Here is a 20,711-nt window from a genome sequence, read left to right as displayed (position 1 = left end):
TCCGAGCGCTCAGAATTCCGGAAAACCGGGGAGCTTTCCTCCCTCCCACGGGAGGAAAACAGCCGCCCCGGGGCGAGCCGGAGGAGCAGCCGCCCGGCCCCGCCCCGCCCCGCCGGGCAGGCCGCAGTGCCCCGCGAAGCCTGCGGGGGGAGCCCGCGGCCGCACCCGGCCCGGGGAGGAGGGGGGGAGCGCGCGGGGGCGGCGCGCTCGGCGCTTCCTGTTCCGGCGCCAGGAGGAGCCGCGCGCTGTTAGTGCTGCCGCTGCCGCCGCCGCCGCCTCCGCCGCCACCGCCGCCGCTGCTGCCGCCGCCGCCGCCGTCAGTCAGTCCGCGTTCGGTTCTTCAGCACCCGATTCCCCCGGACCCATCGCCGCTTCTAGACTTTGCTGCGGGCTCGGATCTTGCCGGGTGAGGCTGCCTCGGCGCTAGTGGGTATCGTGGAGGGGGGCAGGGGAGCACGCCCAAGCGGGAGACGGGCGCGGTAACAGAGGAACCTCGAGTCGCCTCTTCAGGGGCCGGGACTAAACGTCGGCCCCCGCCATCTTCCCTCAGGCTGCGAGGTGCCCCCCGATCGCCCCCCGAGGAGGAGGCGTCGGAGGCGGCTGACGTCGCGCCGGACGGGTTTCTCCGCACTTGACGTCAGGCCGGGTTTGGGGGCGGGGCGGCGAGAGGGCCCGGCCCCTCCCCCACCCTCCCCACCCCCACCCCCACCCCTTTCCGGGCGGCGCGACCCGCTCGGCGGCCGGTTCGCTCCGGTTGATCCCGGACTCCCTTTGTTCGTTGGGCCCTGAAGGGTTCCCGGCTCGCGCCCCCTCGGTCCCCTCCCCCATTCATTAATTTCTAATAAAACGGGAGAGAGGGGCCTGAACAGCCTTGGAGGAATCTGGCACTTGTTTAATAGGATTGTCCGCCGTGTGACAACGTTCCGGTCGTTAGTTGCCGACGGAGTTGCTACACAGATCATACTCGATGAATACACATGACAGAAGCCGTGAGCTCGGCGATACTCTCCTTCTTAGGATTTGGGGGCTTACGTTACGCATGGAAGCTTATAAATAGCTGAACCGTTTCCTCTTCGAAAACCAAAAGCAGTGCTTTTACTGGTTAAAAATTTCTAATGTTGAGGCATCAGACCATATTCCCCTGACGGGGGAAAAAAAAAATTACTGCTGAAGAAATACACACTCTTGCACACCTGATGGTTGTGAAGGCATGTTCTGTAAAGGAGCCTCCTTTTACAGGCCAAGGTAGCCTTCGGAGAGCTTTGAGAAGTTCTTTGTTCGGCTGTATTCACTGGGCAGCAACAGGAATTTTTCTGGTACTGGCGTCTCTGAACCTCCTATTTAAAACTAGTTTGTCTCAGCAACTTGAGTTGGGTTGTGTGTGTGAGAATGTTCTTTTCTTCTCTCCAGAAGGAACAGAGAGAGACCCATTCCTTAACTGCAAGGCTCGGGGCCGGTATGTTTTGGAATTCAGCAATCTTCGAATTGTGTCTTTAGATTTTAGAAAGAGTAAGATGTGTAGACCAGAGGTATCACCCTCACAAGGTCCCAGCAGCATCCCTGAGACTACGGTAATAATGGTGCAGGGATAGGTGTGACTTCATGGAAACTGTAAATATCCTCAGGTCACGTTTCGCCACCAACTAAGTTTTATGCCAAATTCTGGAATTTTCCTTTTCTTTTCAGAAGTTTCCGCAACGAGAACTGCAGATAAAGGTTTGCATGCCTGTGACCGCAATTGTAAAAGTGAACATTTGTTGAGTTTTCCTTGAGTGCCAGAGAGAGACCAGGAGATTTGTTTATTTTGTCAGTCTCAGGGCCAGTCTGCAAGGTGGATACTACTCCTGTGTACTTAAACCTCTGGAGTTTGAAGAATTCAACCTGTCCATCGCCAGCCAGTGAAGAGCTAGGGTTTTATCTACGCAGCCATAACTTTCAGGGTCATTCTTTTAAGCTCTGCTGCCATGCCCATGTAGGAAGAAAGACAAGGGAATATATCTGTTGCCCATCCATTATTTTTTAGAGCACTGTTATTATAGACACTTAATTTATGAATATCATTTAGTCTTTCACATCACTAGCCCTTTTATAGTTGAAGAAACGGAGTCACTGGGGTGAGCTGAATCTGATTGAGACATTCAAACCTCAGTCTAAAGGCTCTCTGCTAAAACTTCTATCCCTCCCCTCTCTGTATTCCAACCAATTCGAACTGCTTATATTTCCCATTGCGTATTCTTGCCTGCTTTAGCTTTTGCACAATCTGCTCTTTCCCGGGGCCTGTCCCATCATCCCCTACTGCCAGCTCTTCATTGTTCTCCCAGACAGCAAAGGAACCTCTTCTCAGGGTTCCTCCCCTTATTCTCCTTTCCTTGATTCCTTTAAGTGCCCTTTAGGTACTCAACTTGGTGCCCTGGGCTTACCCAAAGTAAGGTAGTTACTATTTAAAGGATAGTTCAGGGGGATCCCTGGGTGGCTCAGCGGTTTACCTCCTGCCTTTGGCTCAGGGTGTGATCCTGGAGTCCCAGAATGGAGTCCCGCATCGGGCTCCCTGCCTGGGGCCTGCTTCTCCCTTTGCCTGTGTCTCTGCCTCTCTCTCTCTTCCTGTCATGAATGAATGAATGAATGAATGAATAAATAACCTTAAAAAAAATAAATAAAGGGTAGTTCACCAGATTGTGAATTCCTTAAATGTCTATTCTGTGTAGTACTCTTCATTTCCCCAAAGCCTAACAACACAGTGCCTGGTGTGTATATTCCAGGCATAAGTATAAAAAAAAGATACTTTAAAAAATTGTCTTTTGGGATGCCTGAGTGGCTCAGCAGTTGAGCATCTGCCTTCAGCTCCAGTTGTGATCTCAGGGTCCTGGGATCAAGTCCCCACATCGGGCTCCCCACGGGGAGCCTGCTTCTCCCTCTACTTGTGTCTGCCTCTCTCTCTGTGTCTCTCATGTATGAATAAATCTTTTAAAAAAATAAAAATTATGTCTTTCAAAAGCTTAAAAATATTCAAAAACTTTACTAAGTCCTCAGTTCCTTGAGTTGTCCAAATATAAAATGGAATGTATCTGATAAAAGAGCCAATAATAAAAATGATCAAATATTCTTTTTTTTTTTTAAGATTTTATTTATTCATGAGAGAGGCAGAGACGTAGGCAGAGAGAGAAGCAGGATCCTTGTCAGGAGCCGGATGTGGGATTTGAACCCAGGACCCTTTTTGATTGTGCCCTGAGCCACCCAGGTGCCCATAATCAAATATTCTAATCAGAAATTTATATTTTCAATATGTTACCTTCATCTTCCCCCATACTAAACAAATCAATGCCAAAGTCTTGATTTCTCAAAAAAAAAAAAAAAAAAAAACAAAGTCTTGATTTCTCATAGTTTCTTTTTTTTTTTTTTAGAGGTGGGGAGGGCCAAAAGGAGAGGTTTCGTGGGGACGGGGGTTGTTTTTAGATCTTATTTAGAGAGAGTGGGCGGGGTGAGAGCAGAGGGGAAGAGAGAATCTCAAGCAGACTCCTCTCCTAGAGCACCCAGCCCGACCGGGAGCTTGACCCCATGACCCTGAGATTATGACCTGAGCCAAAACCAGGAGTGGGATGATCAACTAACTGAGCCACCCAGACATCCTTCTTAGTTTCTCTTAATAAACATCTTACTTGTCTGTAGTACTTTATAGATTATTAAACATGTTACTTTTAATTTATCTGTGAAGTAGTCAGGAATTAAAACTTTTGCAGATGAGCGGTGATCTATGGTTAAGCTTGCCTTAGTCAAAAGAGTCAAAGGATTGATTTCCACATTTCATAACTGTCTAGTCCTGTGCTCTTGACACTCCACCACAAATTGTGATGGCCCTTTGAAATATTCCTTGATGGGTAGTCACTAGTAATTTACAGAGTTTAACTTGTTTTTAGAACCTCCTGGTCGGATGCCTGGGTGGTTTAGGGGTTGAGCATCTTCCTTTGTCTGAGGGTGTGATCCCTGTGAGGAGCCTGCTGCTCTCTCTGTCTCTGCCTCTCTCTCTGTGTCTTATGAATAAATAAGATCTTTAAAAATGAATAATAAAAAATAAATAAAATCTACTGGTAATTGGATTTCCATTTGACTCTAAAAGCCATAAGAGTGGGGATCCCTGGGTGGCTCAGCGGTTTAGCATCTGCCTTTGACCCAGGGCATGATCCGGGGGCTCCAGGATCGAGTCCCACATGGGCTTCCCTGTGTGGAGGCTGCTTCTCCCTCTGCCTGTGTCTCTGCCTCTCTCTGGGTCTCTCATGAATAAATAAATAAAATCTTTAAAAAAAAAAAAAGCCATAAGAATTACAGAAATGTTTTACTTTTCTAAGGTATGTCAAAAGAAATTTTGTTCTGCTTTTAAGTTTCTGTTTTTACTGCTCAGAAAATAGAATGACTTTCAGTGGATACATCATAGATCCTGCCATAAAGTAGTAATGGAAAGTTTTAGAAATAATAGCTTTACTGTATTCCAAAAAGAAAAAATGAAAATCTTGATTATGATTATAAACTGGGGGAGGGGGCGTTCAGGGTTACTTTGGCCTCATCTTAATTAGCATAATCCAGGATGCCTAGGTGTGGATCAGTTGGTTAAGTGTCTGACTCTTGATTTTGGCTCAAGTCATGGCCTCAGAATCCTGAGATGGACCCCCACGTAGGGATCCATCCACATTTGGCGTGGAGCCTGCTCAAGAGTCTTTCTTTATCCCTCTGCCTCTACCCCTACCCTCCCCAAATAGCATATTCTAGGTATTTTGGAATAGTTTTTTAGAAAAGTCTCAATTTTAAAAAATTACGCAAGTCTTCTTATATTGAAACACTGCTGTCAGGGCACCTGGGTGACTTAGTGGTTGAGCGTCTGCCTTTGGCTCAGGTGGTGATCCTGGGGTCCTGGGATCGAGTCCTGCCTTGAGCTCCCTGCTCCCTGCAGGGAACCTGCTTCTCCCTCTGCCTGGGTCTCTGCCTCTGTCTCATGAATAAATAAATAAACTCTTAAAAAGAAACACTGCTGTCCAGCTCTCCTTTTTACCTTTTATGATGCAAGTAAGTAAATTAGAATGTTTCCCATTAATATGAACACTGCATATTCTAGACAATGGAGAGAAGGTCACTTTACTAAAAGTTCCTATAGAACAAGAAATGATCTACCTCTAATCCCTTTAGTGAGGGCTTCATTACTTAATCATAAGATTCTAATACCTCCTTTGTCTTTCAGGATTTTATTTTTAACTTCAAATTTTGAAAGCCAGAGTTGTGAGTCAGTTTAATATTATTAACTTACGGAATAACTTACATTCTAATGTAATTTTACAACTAGTTAACTTTATATAGTGTTTGTGTATATATATATTTTTTTAACTAAGAGGGAAAAGAGTAATTCTGAAAACCTGAACAGCAAGCAAGAGCACATGAATTTGAATGGATTGCTTTGTTAGTTCTCCACTCCAGAATTAATGTGAACTTTGATACAGAACCATTTTCTGTTTCAGAAAGGTTCACCCTGTTTGAAAAGCATGTTACTGTCTTATGTAGACTTTAAACTTGTCATGCACTGATAAAGTTTCTTCAGGTGTTCATCCTAAGAATTTACTCTTGTGTGATGTAAGGTTTTAGTACAAAACCTTAATGTGGGAATGAATGGATAGTTGTATATACTATATATTCAGAATGTGTTTTTTGATAATCTGAATAAATAGCAAGATTATGGCAGTTGTAGGCTCCACACTTTGTCTTTATCATTCCTGTTAGCCAATTGTACTTGAAAATAAAACTAAGACTGCAAGGATGGCTCAGTATTAAGCAGTTTTTATGTGTAATTAACTATTCATGGATCAAAGGAGAAAAACTGTGATCAGCTCATTAGATGTCAAAAAGATCGAAAGAAATGCAGTGTCTTCTCGAATGTTTTTTAACTAGCAAACTAGGAATAAATAAATATAGCAACATAGGCATAAATAGACATCTTTAATGTAATTTTTTCCATCTTAAACTAAAAATGGGAATGCTTTTAGGATTTTATTTGAGAGAGCAAAGAAGAGCATGAGCAGGATGAGGGGCAGAGGGAGAAGCAGATTCCCGCTAAGCAGGGAGCTTAATGTGGGGCTCCATCCCACAACATGGGGATCATGGCCGGAGCTGAAGGCAGACGCTTAACCTATGGAGCCACCCAGGTGCCCCTAAAAAATGGGAATTTTATGTAAACGTTAGAAGCATTTCCAGGAGAGTTGGAACAAGACCATTGTGCTCACTATCACTAACGTTTCATTGTAAAGTTTAGCTGACGCAAAGGAGAAAAGAGGTGTAAATATTGAAAAGAAAATGTAGGGCAGCCCAGGTGGCTCAGCGGTTTAGTGCCGCCTTCGGCCCAGGGCCTGATCCTGGAGAGACCTAGGATCGAGTCCCACATTGGGCTCCCTGCATGGAGCCTGCTTCTCCCTCTGCTTGTGTCTCTGCCTCTCTCTCTCTCTCTCTCTCTCTCTCTCTGTGTGTGTCTTTCATGAATAAATAAATAAAATCTTTTAAAAAGAGAGAGAATGTAAAATAAACTTGCATATTTGTTTATTGCAAATGATAGAATTCGTTACCTGAAATCCCAGAGAATCAACTGTGACACTTTCAGGAATAAAATAATTTAATAACATCACTGTTTACAAAAGTAATTAACTAAAATTTAAAAAGCCTTTCACTTAGGGGTGCCTGGTTGGCTCAGTCAGAATGTGTGGCTCTTGATCTCAGGGTCATGAGTTTGAACCCCACGTTAAGGCTAGAGTTTACTTTTTTTGGCTAGAGTTTACTTTAAAAAAATAAACTATTGAGTGATAAATGACAATGATGGAAACCAGGAAGATATACTTTGTTCTTGAATGAGAATATTCGATATTTTGAATGTTCCATGTTCCCTAATCTGTAAATTTAATGCAATCCCAACCAGAACACCAACAGAGTATTTTTTTTATAAAATGATCTGGAAAAAAATAATATTCAGGAGTCCAGGGGAAAAAGACAACAGTAATAGATCAACTGATATTAAAATTTATTTAAAATATAAAGCTACCGAAATTAAGATGGAATGTTGTGGTGCAGATCAGTGGAAAAGAACAGAGGTCTCTAGCCTGGTGGTTAAGAGCCTTGGTTCTGGAATCAGACCATACCTGAATTTGAACTTTTCTGTTTGTCACATTTGTTGTGTACCCTTAAACAAGTTAACTTGATGAGCCTCCTTTTCTCAAGCTGTAAACTGAGTGAAAAATTTGCATTTATTCCGTGAGATTACCTGCCTAAAACATTTACAGCACAGTACCTCTTTTGTGGCAAATATTCGTTAAGTATTTATTGTCAGAAATATTTGTTGTCGGGATCCCTGGGTGGTGCAGCGGTTCGGCGCCTGCCTTTGGCCCAGGGCGCAATCCTGGAGACCCGGGATCGAATCCCACATCAGGCTCCCGGTGCATGGAGCCTGCTTCTCCCTCTGCCTGTGTCTCTGCCTCTCTCTCTCTCTCTCTGTGACTATCATAAATAAATAATAATAAAAAAATTAAAAAAAAAAGAAATATTTGTTGTCAATAGTGGCAGTAGAATGTGTTAAGGGTAGCTTGTCATATCCATTGAGAAAAGATAGATTATACAGTAATTATTGTTTGAAAGAAAAACAAATATTTTAAGTTGGGGGCACCTGGATGGCTCAGTTGCTTAAGTGTTTGACTTCAGCTCTGGTCATGATCCCAGGGTCCTGGAATCAAACCCCATGGGGATCCTTGCTGAGCAGGGAGGGAGTCTGCTTGTCCCTCTGCCCCTCCCCCTGCTCATGTTCTCTCTCTAAGTATTTTTTAAAATACATATTTTAAGTTAAAACCTGCATTGTTAGAAAGCATAGGTGAATATTTTGTCTCGTATACTTCAGGATTAATCTCCTTACAATTTTATAAAGCCTTTAAAAAATGTACTACTAACAAGTAAAATTATCAAAGGCAAAAGGAGTACATACTGTCTTAACTGCATTTATATGAAGTCACAGAATAAGCAAAAACTGAGGAAATGATTGCTGAGTGAAAGGGGAGTTGATTGGAAAGCATCAGTAAACCTGGAGTGAAGGAAAATGTTCTGTATTTTGGTTAGTGGCATATATAGTTGTCAGAAATTGTTGACCTGAACACCTCACATCTGTGCATTTTATTGAGTATTAATTATGTTTCACTTTTAGAATTTGACAAAAGTGGTACAAAGATTTATGAGCAAGTTCACAAAAGTTTATTCTAAATTGAATATGGGATTTAAAAGATGCTCTAGTTTCCACTTAATTTTAAAAATGTAAAAGTTGGGCACTCTGGGTGGCTCAGCGGTTTAGTGCCGCCTTCGGGCGGGGGTGTGATCCTGGGGACCAGGGATTGAGTCCCGTGTTGGGCTTGCTGCATGGAGCCTGCTTCTTCCTCTGCATGTGTCTCTGCCCCGTCCCCGTCTCCACCCCACCCACCCACCCCCGTGTGTCTCTCATAAATAAATAATCTTTTTAAAAATAAATAAAAATGTAAAAGTTAAAACAAGGTGCCAATTTTTAACCTGTCATAATTGAAAACTACTTAGAAATTTAATAATACCCAGTGGTGAAGAAGAGTTTTTAAAAATAACGTAGGGCATCCCAGGTGGCTCAGAGGTTTAGCGCCGCCTTGAGCCCAGGGCCTGATCCTGGAGACCCAGGATTGAGTCCCACGTCAGGCTCCCTGCATGCAGTCAGCTTCTCCCTCTGCCTGTGTTTCTGCCTCTCTCTGTGTGTGTCTCTCATGAATAAATAAAATCTTTAAAATAAAATAAAATAAAAGATGATGTAATTTGGCAAAGGACTTTTTTATTCATGAGAGAGAGAGATTGAGAGAGAGAGAGAGGCAGAGACACAGGCAGAGGGAGAAGCAGACTCCATGCAGGGAGCCTAGGATCATGTCCTGGGCCGAAGGGGGGAGGCACTAAACCGCTGAGCCACCCACCGATCCCCTGTGGCATGGACTTTTAAGATGGATTGTAGATAGCCTTACCTGTTAACTGTAAATTTTACTTCCAGGACTTTTTCCTGATGACACATTCACAAGCATATGCGTTCAGAAGTGTTGACTGTATCATTGTTTAAAACAGCTCAAAATGCAAACAAACTACCATCAAAATTGAGAGTGAACTATATTGTGGATCACTTTTATATAATGTGCAGCTAGTGAAAAGGGATGACATTTGTAGAACTATATAACTACTATAGAAGTTTTCCCTATATAAAGAAAAAACCCTGCATATATGATTAGGTAAAAAATGGTGTACACAAAGTTCTTTAAGGAATATATGAGAAATGGTAAGCACTGGTTTTGAAGTATTCTTTTTTCTTTCTTTCTGCTTTTTAGGAAAATGTCTGATGAATTTTCGGTAAGTTGATGCATTTATCCTTCATAAGTATTTTGGCTCTTAAGAAAATGACACAGGAAAAAAAAATTAAAAAAAAGAAAATGACACAGGGATGCCTAGGGTGGCTCAGTGGTTGAGCACCTGCCTTCCGCTCAGAGCGTGATCCTGGAGTTCCAGGATCTAGTCCCACATCGTGCTCCCTGCATGGAGCCTGCTTCTCCCTTTGCCTGTCTCTGCCTCTCTCTTTATGTGTCTCTCATGAATAAATAAATAAAATCTTAAAAACAAAAAAGAAAAGAAAATGACATTAAAGTGTAAAGTTACTCCTATTCTCTTTTAACCAGGCAGTGTTAATAATGGCCAGCATTACATGAACTATCTCCTTTAAGCCTCAACTTAATGCTGAACTTTTTTTTTTTTTTTTTTTTTTTTTTTTTTTTTAATGAGGAAACTAAAGCTCAGAGAGGGTATGTTGCTTGTTTGAGGTAAAGCCAGGATTCAGATCCACAGTATTTTGAGTAGTTGTATTTAGGAAATTTGGTCGGCTCTAATGAGTTTGCATTGTAATGTTGATGTAAAGTTGATTTTTATGTTACATGGATTGTTCTTAAACTGAGCGATTTAGCTTTTGAAGATTTTCTAGGAGTTTATAATCCCTCTGTAGCTTACTATTCTTTATGGGTTTATAATCATGTTTGACATGATTTGTCTCTAAATAAGATTGATAAAACATGCCTGTTTTGTATTCCAGTTGGCAGATGCACTACCTGAACACTCCCCTGCCAAAACGTCTGCTGTGAGCAATACAAAACCTGGCCAACCTCCTCAAGGCTGGCCAAGTTCCAACCCTTGGAATAACCCAAGTGCTCCACCTTCTGTGCCATCTGGACTCCCACCAAGTGCAACACCCTCCACTGTGCCTTTTGGACCAGCACCAACAGGAATGTATCCCTCTGTGCCTCCCACCGGACCACCTCCAGGACCCCCAGCACCCTTTCCTCCTTCTGGACCATCATGTCCCCCACCTGGTGGTCCTTATCCAGCCCCAACCGTGCCAGGCCCTGGCCCCACGGGGCCATATCCTACACCAAATATGCCCTTTCCAGAGCTTCCAAGACCATATGGTGCACCCACAGATCCAGCTGCTGCTGGTCCTTTAGGTCCATGGGGATCCATGTCTTCTGGACCTTGGGCGCCTGGAATGGGAGGGCAGTATCCTACCCCTAATATGCCATATCCATCTCCAGGGCCATATCCTGCACCCCCTCCCCAAGCACCAGGGGCAGCGCCACCTGTTCCATGGGGCACTGTTCCACCAGGAGCCTGGGGACCACCAGCACCATATCCTGCCCCTGCAGGATCATATCCCACACCAGGACTCTATCCCACTCCCAACAATCCTTTTCAAGTGCCTTCAGGACCTTCTGGTGCTCCACCGATGCCTGGTGGCCCCCATGTGAGTGTTAAATTTGTTATTTAAAATGCACTAATAGTCACATGAGCACAACTGAAAGATTATTTGCCTCCAGTTTTAGATAGAAGATTAGAAAGCATTTTAAACTTTTAAAAAGAGGGGGTTATGTGTATATAAGAGAAGAGTACATTTCAAGCTTCAGATAAAAACCATTTAGAAGGGTGACATTAGTTATTCCTGGTACTAAAAATAGAAAAATTTCCCAGAGATCCCCAAAGACTTTGAAATGTAGTAAGCAATGTTTTCAATAACATCTTTGAGGTAAACTCAGTTGCAGTTCATCGGACTTAACTTTCTTTTAATATCACATTTTATGACATCACATCAAAGCACAGTTCAGTAAAAACAGTCTCTGCCTGTGTGATCTACCAAGGTAGATTTTTAGAAAATCTAGGACAGTGAATATGTATGTAGCATTGCCTGTCCTTTCTATAATTCTCAGCCAAAGTTTTGTTAGATCCTCAGCACCATTGAGCTCCAGGTTATACCACTATTCTGCATTGTCATGCAGAAAGCATGCCATGTGATGCTTTACTGTCAGCCAAGCCAGAGTGATAGGGTTGACATTTTAGTTGGAGAACCTGTTGGGGGCATTTGACCAAATAGAAAAGCATCCCACTTCCCCCCAGAAGTAAGTCAAGTGAGTCTTCCAATAGTCATGTTTCTCCTTGAAGGAAAAAATGACTTAACAAAATAATCAGATCTCCGACTGGATTAATCAGATGTCTACCTTAACTGTAAAGGAAAAAGAATCTTAATAAAATGCCCCCTAAACTTACTTTCATTAGTATAACTTCTTGCTATACATATTTTATTTAAATTTTTTGCAAATTGTATGCCAAAATAAATGGGATGACTTGGTGTTTGGATTTGTTAAATAATAAGTTTATTTTAAACCGCAGCAAGGAGTTAATAAACTCCACTTAGAAAAACTGGAGGTTTACTTTTTCTTTTTTCTATTGCAGTCTTACCATTAAGTTAATGGATGAAGAGAGGACGCTTTGCTTTTTGAAGTACATATATATGCACATGAATGCATATATAAAAATTGCTGGTTTCATTATTCTTAGAGGGCATTCATGAAAGAACAACTCTTGCACCTCTCAGAGAAGATATCTGCCTCTTGTACTTGGATGTATAGTACATCTGATGGATACAATCAGATAAAAATGTAAAAGTAAATCATTCAAATGTGATTTTTATTCGGTTTTTATTGAACGTTAACGTGATGAAGTATATTGATAGCTCTTTGATATAATTTGTTTAAAAAAGTTTTCGATTTGTTTAAATTATGAAACCACACACTTAAAAACCTAAAATGTGGGTTATTGTTAGAATCTGCAACCTCATTGGCAAATTATTTCAAGTATTTTTCTATAATCACTTTTTCCCCTAAATAAACACACTTTGAAAACAATCACATTGTCATAATTTAAACAAATGATGCCTCTCAACATCTTGAACTGCTCTGTCTATAGGATAAATAAACCTGGTCCTCTTGAAGTTGTAGTTTGGATATATGTTTTAAAGCTGTTGGTAATTATTGTCAGATGTTGAGCTCATTAGCCAGGCAGTGTTCATTTTTATCCTTGAGCTTTTAGTAAAAACTTTTCTTTGATTTTGAGTTTTACCTGATTTGCTTTTATTTTTAGCCAGATGGTCACACAGCTCTAAAATCTGCCATTTATGAAAACTTTTTTCTTTTTAATGGCAGGCCAACATGTGTGTAAATTATTAGAGAATTGGTCATCTCTGTATTGCTTTGGAATAGATTTTGAGGTGTCAGTATTGCTTTGGGAAGAACTCGAAGAAGGAAATAATTCTCTCCTTTGTCTTGAACCTCAAGCCAGAGGAAACCCTGGAAATTGCTTCATAGTGACAAGTAACTTGCATTCCCCATAAAATCCTCTTCTGCCCAGATCCTTCCGTGTAGATCCCTCTCCTTCAGTTCTTTAGAAGCAGCACATCCCTTAGTTTCTCCCTGATATGGAAAACTGGCACACTGTAGGGGTTGTTGTAAACACATATAGCAGTTATGTTTCAAGAACTGTAGTCATTTAGGCACAACTCTTCTCTATACAAGTGCGATCAAATGTGTATGTCTTCAGAGTCTGATTAAGCTGTGTCATTGTCTTTTGCATAGTTTCCTACATCTGTTGTAAAGTGCTATGGCTAACAGTTCAGTTCTGTTTGTTGACAGGTAAATAGGTAGAATTCGAGTGCCATCCTTAAAAATTATCCTCTAGCTCTAACACTGAAAATAATAATAAGGTGTAGATCTCTGCAATTGCGTTGAAGGCAGTGTGACTGTTGCTTAAATTAGTGTTGTTTGTATCCACCAAAATAGCCTGAGTAGCTTCTTGGCACCTTACCTTTAAATCAGACTCTTAGATTCTTAGAACTGACTATGTTATTTGTTAATAACATTTTGAAACTTTGAATGTATCCATTGGGTTACTAAAGTAAGTTGTGAATTTCTTGACTAGTATAGGAGAGACTTATGCTAGAGCTCTTGTTTTTGCTTAGAGAAATATTTAGTAGTTTGTTTCTCTTATAGTTAAAATGTCAGGAATGCCAAATGCTGCCAGTTTAATGGTTTGATAGCTACCTCTTTTTAAGAACGCAAGATGGTCATCTTTGAGAAGAACATTCAGTGTTTAAGCTCCCTTTTAAGTAGATGATAGAGTCAGGCTTTCAGAATTGAAACTGATTTGTTTAGATACTTTGAGACTGGGGAATGTTGTTAGACAGCTCTTACTTAGTGGCACAAGCGGTCTTTTTTTCTTTTGCTTCCTTGCAAGGACAAGCCCCAACGATCTATGACACTCTTGGAATCTTTTGTCAGAGTAGCCTCCCATTTACAAAGTAGTAAGTAGCCTTAGAAGGTATTTTAGCTTAAATTATCAGGCAATTTCAGCTAACTGGAGGGATAAGAGGAAAAGTGAGATAGCAAAGATATTCTTTGTGGTTATTTTGGTTGTGTTACATTGGGACAAGTTCACAACTCTGGCTTTAGATACAATATTTAATGTAACACTAGAGAATAGTGTTTGATTAAAAGAAATAGCACGTTTGGGAATCTAATTGTGGAGTCCATTTATGAGATGAGAAAATCTGCTGAAGAATTTGAAGGACCATGTATCTGAGATTTGGAATTACTACTCCCAATAAGTATATAAACTTAACTAGTGACCCATACTGCCCAGTGTACCCTTTTCTTTGCTTTTCAAGGACTTTCCAAATGATAGTTGTGAGGTTTTTTGTTTTTTTTATATATAAGAATGGAAATCAAAGGGACTAGAATTTGCTTTTATATTCCATTTAGTTTCTTAGAGCATTATTTCTCAACTTGCAGGGGAAGTCTCGATTCTTGTGAGTACTCCGGGACAAAATGTCTTTTTAGGTTCAGGGTAAAGTTAAAAGCAGAAGTTTTCTGGTGGAGTAATGGGGAAAAGCATGGGGGAAGGTTTGTCTGTTTACAAGGGAACGGTGTTGCTTTTGAAACCAGTCCTATTAGGCTGGCATCAGTTTAGGGAAGAGCTTGTTTCCTAGAAAGTTTGTCTGGTCTTAGAAGAGAAGACCGTATAGAATATGCTGATACTTGGACTCTCTCAGAACAAGAACTTAAAGACAAATTTGGTGGAGAGAATTGAGATGTATTTGAGGATTAGTGTTTCTGGAGTTGGAGTCTTAGGTTTTGACATGTTAAACCAAAAAATGACAAGGAAAAATGAAAATAAAGACTTTACGTCCTCATCACACACGCAGTTCTCAAGAATCAAGGCTCCTTAAAGGAGTGCTTGAAATCCCTTGGCTTGTCTATGCTGGACTCGGCCTGACGCCTTTTCATGCTTTTGAACAAAAGATGGCTGTTTATAGCTCGAACTCCACAACCCTGTTTGGTATAAAGTAATACATTGAGTATTCAGGAATAGGCAATATATTTGTTTAATTACCCAAGGTCCTCCTTCCTTGTCAGTTTTCCTGTTTTCATTAGAGAATAATAAAAGAGGAGAGAAGAAAGGGGGTGAATTTTTGGCCTTCATCTGGCACACCACTACAACAGAATATTGGCATATTTTCTAGGAAAGAAAGCCTGTTTTGCCATAAAATTTTACCTCACAAATAATAAGTGCTACCTATTGTACTCAGCTGGACAGCTTTTGAAATTATTTGTATAGAAGAACTAAACTCGGGCAGCCCAGGTGGCTCAGCGGTTTAGCGTCACCTTCGGCCCTAGGCCAGATCCTGGCCCTAGGCCAGATCCTGGAGACCCAGGATCGAGTCCCGCGTCGGGCTCCCTTCATGGAGCCTACTTCTCCCTCTGCCTGTGTCTCTCTCCTTCTCTCTCTGTGTCTCTCATGAATAAATTTAAAAAAAAATAAATAATTAATAAAGAACTAAACTCTAGTCACAGTTCAGTTAAAAACGGTGACTCATTTGCGTGTCAGTCAGTTGCCTGTACTTTGAAACGATTAGTGCCAATGTCTTCCTCACCCTGAATAATCCAGTGCTAGCTTTATAAAATGCCACGGTTATAAACCCTAGAAATTAAACCTAAACACAGACCTTCAGATGTTTTTGAAAATCATAAGGTTAAATTCAGATAAATCATACTGTTATAGGTACTATGCATAGAAAGAAAGTGATGGGTAGCTTTCAGGAGGACTAAAATTTAATCTCAATAAAGCAATATTTAGTACTGAAGGCAGACACTTTTTATTTTCAGAATTCTGCCAAGTAAACTTAAAATTGCCAACAAAATAATCAGTATTAAAGAAATGCCATGCAAGCTTCTGGCTGTAGAAAACAGGAGAACTATATTTATTCAACAGACACTTAAGTGTCTGATCCCAGTGCTTTGCCAGATTCCAGAGCTACAGAGATGAAAGAGAATGCCTGTCCCGCGGATGCTTACAGTCTAGGGGGTGGCATTACAGAATTCATTAGTACACCCATTTTTGGTTTACCTAGATAAACATTTTAGTGTGCTGTTGGTGGAAATTAGAGGCCAGCCTTTGGACATTTTAAGGAGCAAAGTTTGGTATACTTTTTTTCAAAGTAAGAAATTAATGCTTCTCAAGATTGTAGTGTTTGTCAGTGCAACTGTTCATGTGTGCAAAGTAACGGGATTTTTTCCTCTTCCCTGGATGAAGGCACTTAAACTGCCTGTCACTGGTTAGCAGATACTGATTTGTTGCCATTAAGTAAACTTGACTTCTTATGCGTGCTCTATAAAGGGTTTTTGTATTTTTTCTTAATATTGTGATTTTTTAAATTGACCTAATAATGACAAATTTAATGTATGTAATTGTCTATGCATTTTAAGTTAAACTGCCTAAAATGTGATTTGAGACATAGACATTTGTTTGTATTATGAACTGTAAGCAATCTGTTGGAGACGTTAGGTTTTATCACCTGCTGCTGTATTTGTAAACAAAGACATATGTTGCTTTAAGAAGTAATTATAATTAGGAATAGTCTATGGATGTGATACTTGATATTTTTTAAGATAAACTTGTTTGCTTTTGTGTATTATACCTGAAAACTTTTTAAAAAAATGTATTTTCATGGTTTCACAGTTTTTCCATGTATCTTATTCTTTAGGCCCAGTTCTGGGCTTCCCTGAGAAGTCCAAAGCCTGATTACTGCAAAACTGTTGTCAAAAAGAAAAAAGGGGCCTGAGACACTCCTTGGTGTGTGACCTGAATTCACAAAGGCATTTAAATAGGGTGCCTGGGAAAAACCCTCCACAGACCCTCTCTAGGCAACATGCTGTCCACTCTGGGTTTCTTCTCCTTTCAAGGCTGCGACATCGTTCTTTGTAACCACATTATCTGTATATGCAGAGTTAGGGAACCCTCCCTCTCTGCCCCAGCTGCCACCACCCCCGCTTTCTTTTATGAAAGGTGGTTCTATTCTTGTCATAACTGGTATGCCTGTGGTGAGGGTTACGGTATTAAACTCAGTACAGTTTGCCATTCCATTACCACAGGGGGTTTGCTAGCCTGTCTTGAACCTTGTTGTGAGTGAGGCTGTAAAATGAGTCACTCGTAATACATCAGCTTTTGAAAGAGACTTCCACTTTTTGCCTTATAATTGGACAAAGTATAACTGTAAATTTTTAAGTTGCATTTGATAACTTCCTATCCCGTAAAGGTACCCGCCAAAAATGGAGCTCTGAAATAGGTAGTGAAATAGAAGATCATTCTGGAGCAGGGCTAGGGGGTTTTTTCCCCCATCATGAAATGACACTGCTTCAGCAGCAGACACATTCTTTCCTGGGTACCTGACCCAAGCAGGTTCTTTACCACCATGTTAAAACTTGGCACCAATCCTTTTGCAACAGATTTCTAAAGCAACATAGAATCCTCTTCATGCATTTATTTTCAGTAAGACAATACAGTAGCATTCTACTATCAGAATTGAGGTCATGCCATATTTTGTCAGCACGTGAACACGATTCTCCTGTGGGCATTAGACAGTTACTTTCACTCTGTATAGTGGTATCCAGGGGTTCCCGGGATGAGAAAGAGACAAAGCAGGTAGAACTTAGGCCCTCCCTCCTCCGGGCTTTCTCTCAAGCAATTGCAGTCTTCCACTTTACTTTTCTTCCATTTTACTTTACTGTATCAGCTTGGGCTGCCATGACAAAAACATCATAGACTGGGTAGCTTAACCAACAGGGATTAATTTCTCACAGTTCGGAGACTAGGAGGTCCACAGTCAAGGTGCTGCCCTGCTCAGTTCCCCACTAGGGGTGCTTTGTGGCTTGTGGATGGCCATCTTCTCATGGTGGAGAAGGAGAAGCAAGCTGTGTTTGTCTCTTAGACACTAATCCCATTGTGAGGCTTCATCCTCGTGACCTCTTCTAAATGAATTCTCCCAAAGGCTCCATGCCTAAATATCATCACATCCATGTTTAGGGGTTTGATGCTCATTTTGGGGAAAACAGATTGGTTCATAGCTCTTAACAAGTACATTGTTGGGGGAACAAAATATTTTGCTGCTTTTAAATTTCAATTTATTTTATTTTATTTTATTTTATTTTAATTTATGATAGGGAGAGAGAGGCAGAGACATAGGCAGAGGGAGAAGCAGGCGCCATGCACTGGGAGCCCGACGTGGGATTCGATCCCGGGTCTCCAGGACCACACTCCGGGCCAAAGGCAGGCGCCACCCAGGGATCCCTGCTTTTAAATTTCAAAAACAGTTGTGGATGACTCTCTCCTAGTTGAGGTTTGCCAAAATTATGGTCCTACGTTCACAAGTATAAGGCAATCTTAGTCCACCTAGAATTCTAAGCTATGCTTGAAGTGTTCATGGCATATAAAAGAAACACTTTGTTCAGTTTTTGCTTCATTCCTATTTTATGTCAAGCCTCTTTTTTTTTTTTTTTTAATATTTTATTTATTCATGGGAGACACAGAGAGGCAGAGACGTAGGCAGAGGGAGAAGCAGGCTCCATGCAGGGAGCCTGATGTGGGACTCGATCCCAGAACCTTGGGATCACACCCTGAGCCAAAGGCAGGTGCTCAACTGCTGAGCCACCACCAAAGCATCCCAAACCTCATTTTTTATTTTATATTATTTTTTAAAGATGATTTTTTTTAAAGACTTATTCATTTATGATAGACATAGAGAGGCAGAGACACAGGAGGAGGGAGAAGCAGGCTCCATGCCGGGAGCCCGACGCGGGACTCGATCCTGGGACTCCAGGATTGCACCCTGGGCCAAAGGCAGGCGCTAAACCGCTGAGCCACCCAGAGATCCCCCAAGCCTCATTTTTTAAATGGTCATTTAGATGAGCATTCCTTAAAAGATTAGGAGGCAGATTAAAAAGAGCCTTTTTTTTTTTTTTAAAGATTAGCTTTATTTTTTTTTTTATTTTTTATTTATTTATGATAGTCACACAGAGAGAGAGAGGCAGAGATACAGGCAGAGGGAGAAGCAGGCTCCATGCACCGGGAGCCTGATGTGGGATTCGATCCCGGGTCTCCAGGATCGCGCCCTGGGCCAAAGGCAGGCGCGAAACCGCTGCGCCACCCAGGGATCCCTTTTTTTTTTTTTTTTAGAGAGATGAAGAGGTTAAGTAAATTGCCACAGTAAAAAGGATGATGCCAGTTCTGTCTTCAAGCTTAGGGTTTGTCCACTGTTTCATGCTCAGGCATCCAATAACCTGTTTATGCAGTTGCTTGCTTACCAGCCTAGACCTTTGCCTTTTCTCTTCCACAAGACATCCTGATTTGTCCATGTCCCCTTAAATTGTCACTGGTAGGGTCCCAAACTATGGGAAAACTCTGGTGAATACACTGAACTGGTTAATTTTTTAATGAAGTGGAGTTAAATTGAACTTCATGTATTTTCCTACTTAGCTTAATTTCCAGGGAGCTAATGATAGCTTTTATGTACATTTTACATACTTAGGCTCATTCGATTCGTTATCTCCCACTTTTGAGATACATAAAAACTAGGAGGAGACAAAAACAAGTAGCTGACACTACTAAACAGTGGACCTGAACAATTAAGCTTCACAAACCTCTAGGACAAGGTCAGTTCTCATCCCCATTTTATAGATGATGAAACTAAGGCTAGTGAAACTGTAAGGAACCGAGATTAGATTCATAGCTGTGATTATTCCCAAAGATGTTGCTCCATAGCACTGTACTACAGTGTGCTGCTTTCTAAGAACGGCATCCTACATGGGCCTGTCCTGGGTGCCCAGGTGGGCAGTAGTTCGGCAGTGGTTCTGCTTCCAAAATTGTATACCTAGAAAGTCCAATCCATCTAACATGAACGTTAGGCAGGCCTTTCACGTGTTTCATGTCACTGAAGGAGTTTGCATTGGGTGTCACTTTAAAGAGCTAGAGTTTGTGTCTGAAATGTACATCCTTATAGTAGTTGATGAATAAGCACAGTTCTTAAACTACGAACCTAAAACCTACCTAGATTTTCATAAGCAAAGGTCAATTATGTTCAAAGGTGTCGCAGTTAAGAGTAGGTTTAAGATGTGGTTGTGAGAGTTGTCAGGAAAGGTCCTGGATCACCAAACCACTAGTTGTAGTCCTACCGATTATTGAGGACACTGGATATCCAGCTGCCCTGTAGTGGGGAAGACTTGGAGAAGCCCGTCGGAATGGCTGAGACAGAAGAGGTCTCTGTTAGCAGTGGAGGAGCAGCCAAGATGTTCAGGAGAACCGTACAGAGGGTGGGAGAGTCCAAGGAAGGTTCTGCCAAGTATGGCTTGACAGTTCTTTTTTTAAACTTGCCAGTACAGGACATGCTAAGTTAAAACATCTTAACCGTTGCCTAGTTACTGCAACACACAAAAATCCCAAGGACTAAACTTAATGAATACCTGGATCCTTTCTTGAATGCCCAAAGAAATCTTTACAAAAAAAGACCAAAAGTACATGACTAATGATTAGGACTGGCACCCAGGCTTTTTATGGAAGTGGGATGAGGAGGATTAATGCAGACTAGGAAAAGCCTCTTTACAAACTACAGGATTTCTTATTTGAAAGGCAGTAATAAGCCGCCACCTCTGGTGAATCTGCAATAGAAATCTGATCAAATTCTAGAAGGCGACCCTGTATGGTTTCAGTGAGCAACACAACTGCTGGGGATTCAGGGAGCAGAGTTTTGAGCTTTGAGCTCAGCTCTGTGGTGTGATTTGTTGCAATTGATTAGCTTCCTGTGCTCACTTAACCTTACCGTAAAACAGATCATAATGCTCAAAGTACCATGAAGGAAAAAAAGGAACACTTTTCCTTCCTTCTAGCGAAAGGGATCTAGGGGCACCTGGATGGCTCATGGTTGAGCATCTGCCTTTGGCTCAGGGCCT

At 41.5% G+C, this 20,711-nt stretch overlaps 1 protein-coding gene across 1 annotated transcript; it reads left to right on the top strand.

Moving 5' to 3' along the window:
- Positions 1-212: 212 nt before the first annotated feature.
- On the top strand, positions 213-16,451 carry MAPK1IP1L (mitogen-activated protein kinase 1 interacting protein 1 like). Its single transcript, XM_041759136.1, has 4 exons — positions 213-406; positions 9,393-9,414; positions 10,145-10,849; positions 11,833-16,451. Exons 2-4 carry the CDS (start codon positions 9,397-9,399, stop codon positions 11,842-11,844), a joined length of 735 nt encoding a protein of 244 aa, XP_041615070.1. The 5' UTR covers positions 213-406; positions 9,393-9,396; the 3' UTR covers positions 11,845-16,451.
- Positions 16,452-20,711: the final 4,260 nt, after the last annotated feature.

This window comes from Vulpes lagopus, chromosome 6 (assembly GCF_018345385.1).
Source record: "Vulpes lagopus strain Blue_001 chromosome 6, ASM1834538v1, whole genome shotgun sequence".
NCBI lineage: Eukaryota > Metazoa > Chordata > Mammalia > Carnivora > Canidae > Vulpes > Vulpes lagopus.
This window is presented reverse-complemented; position numbering and strand designations above follow the sequence as displayed.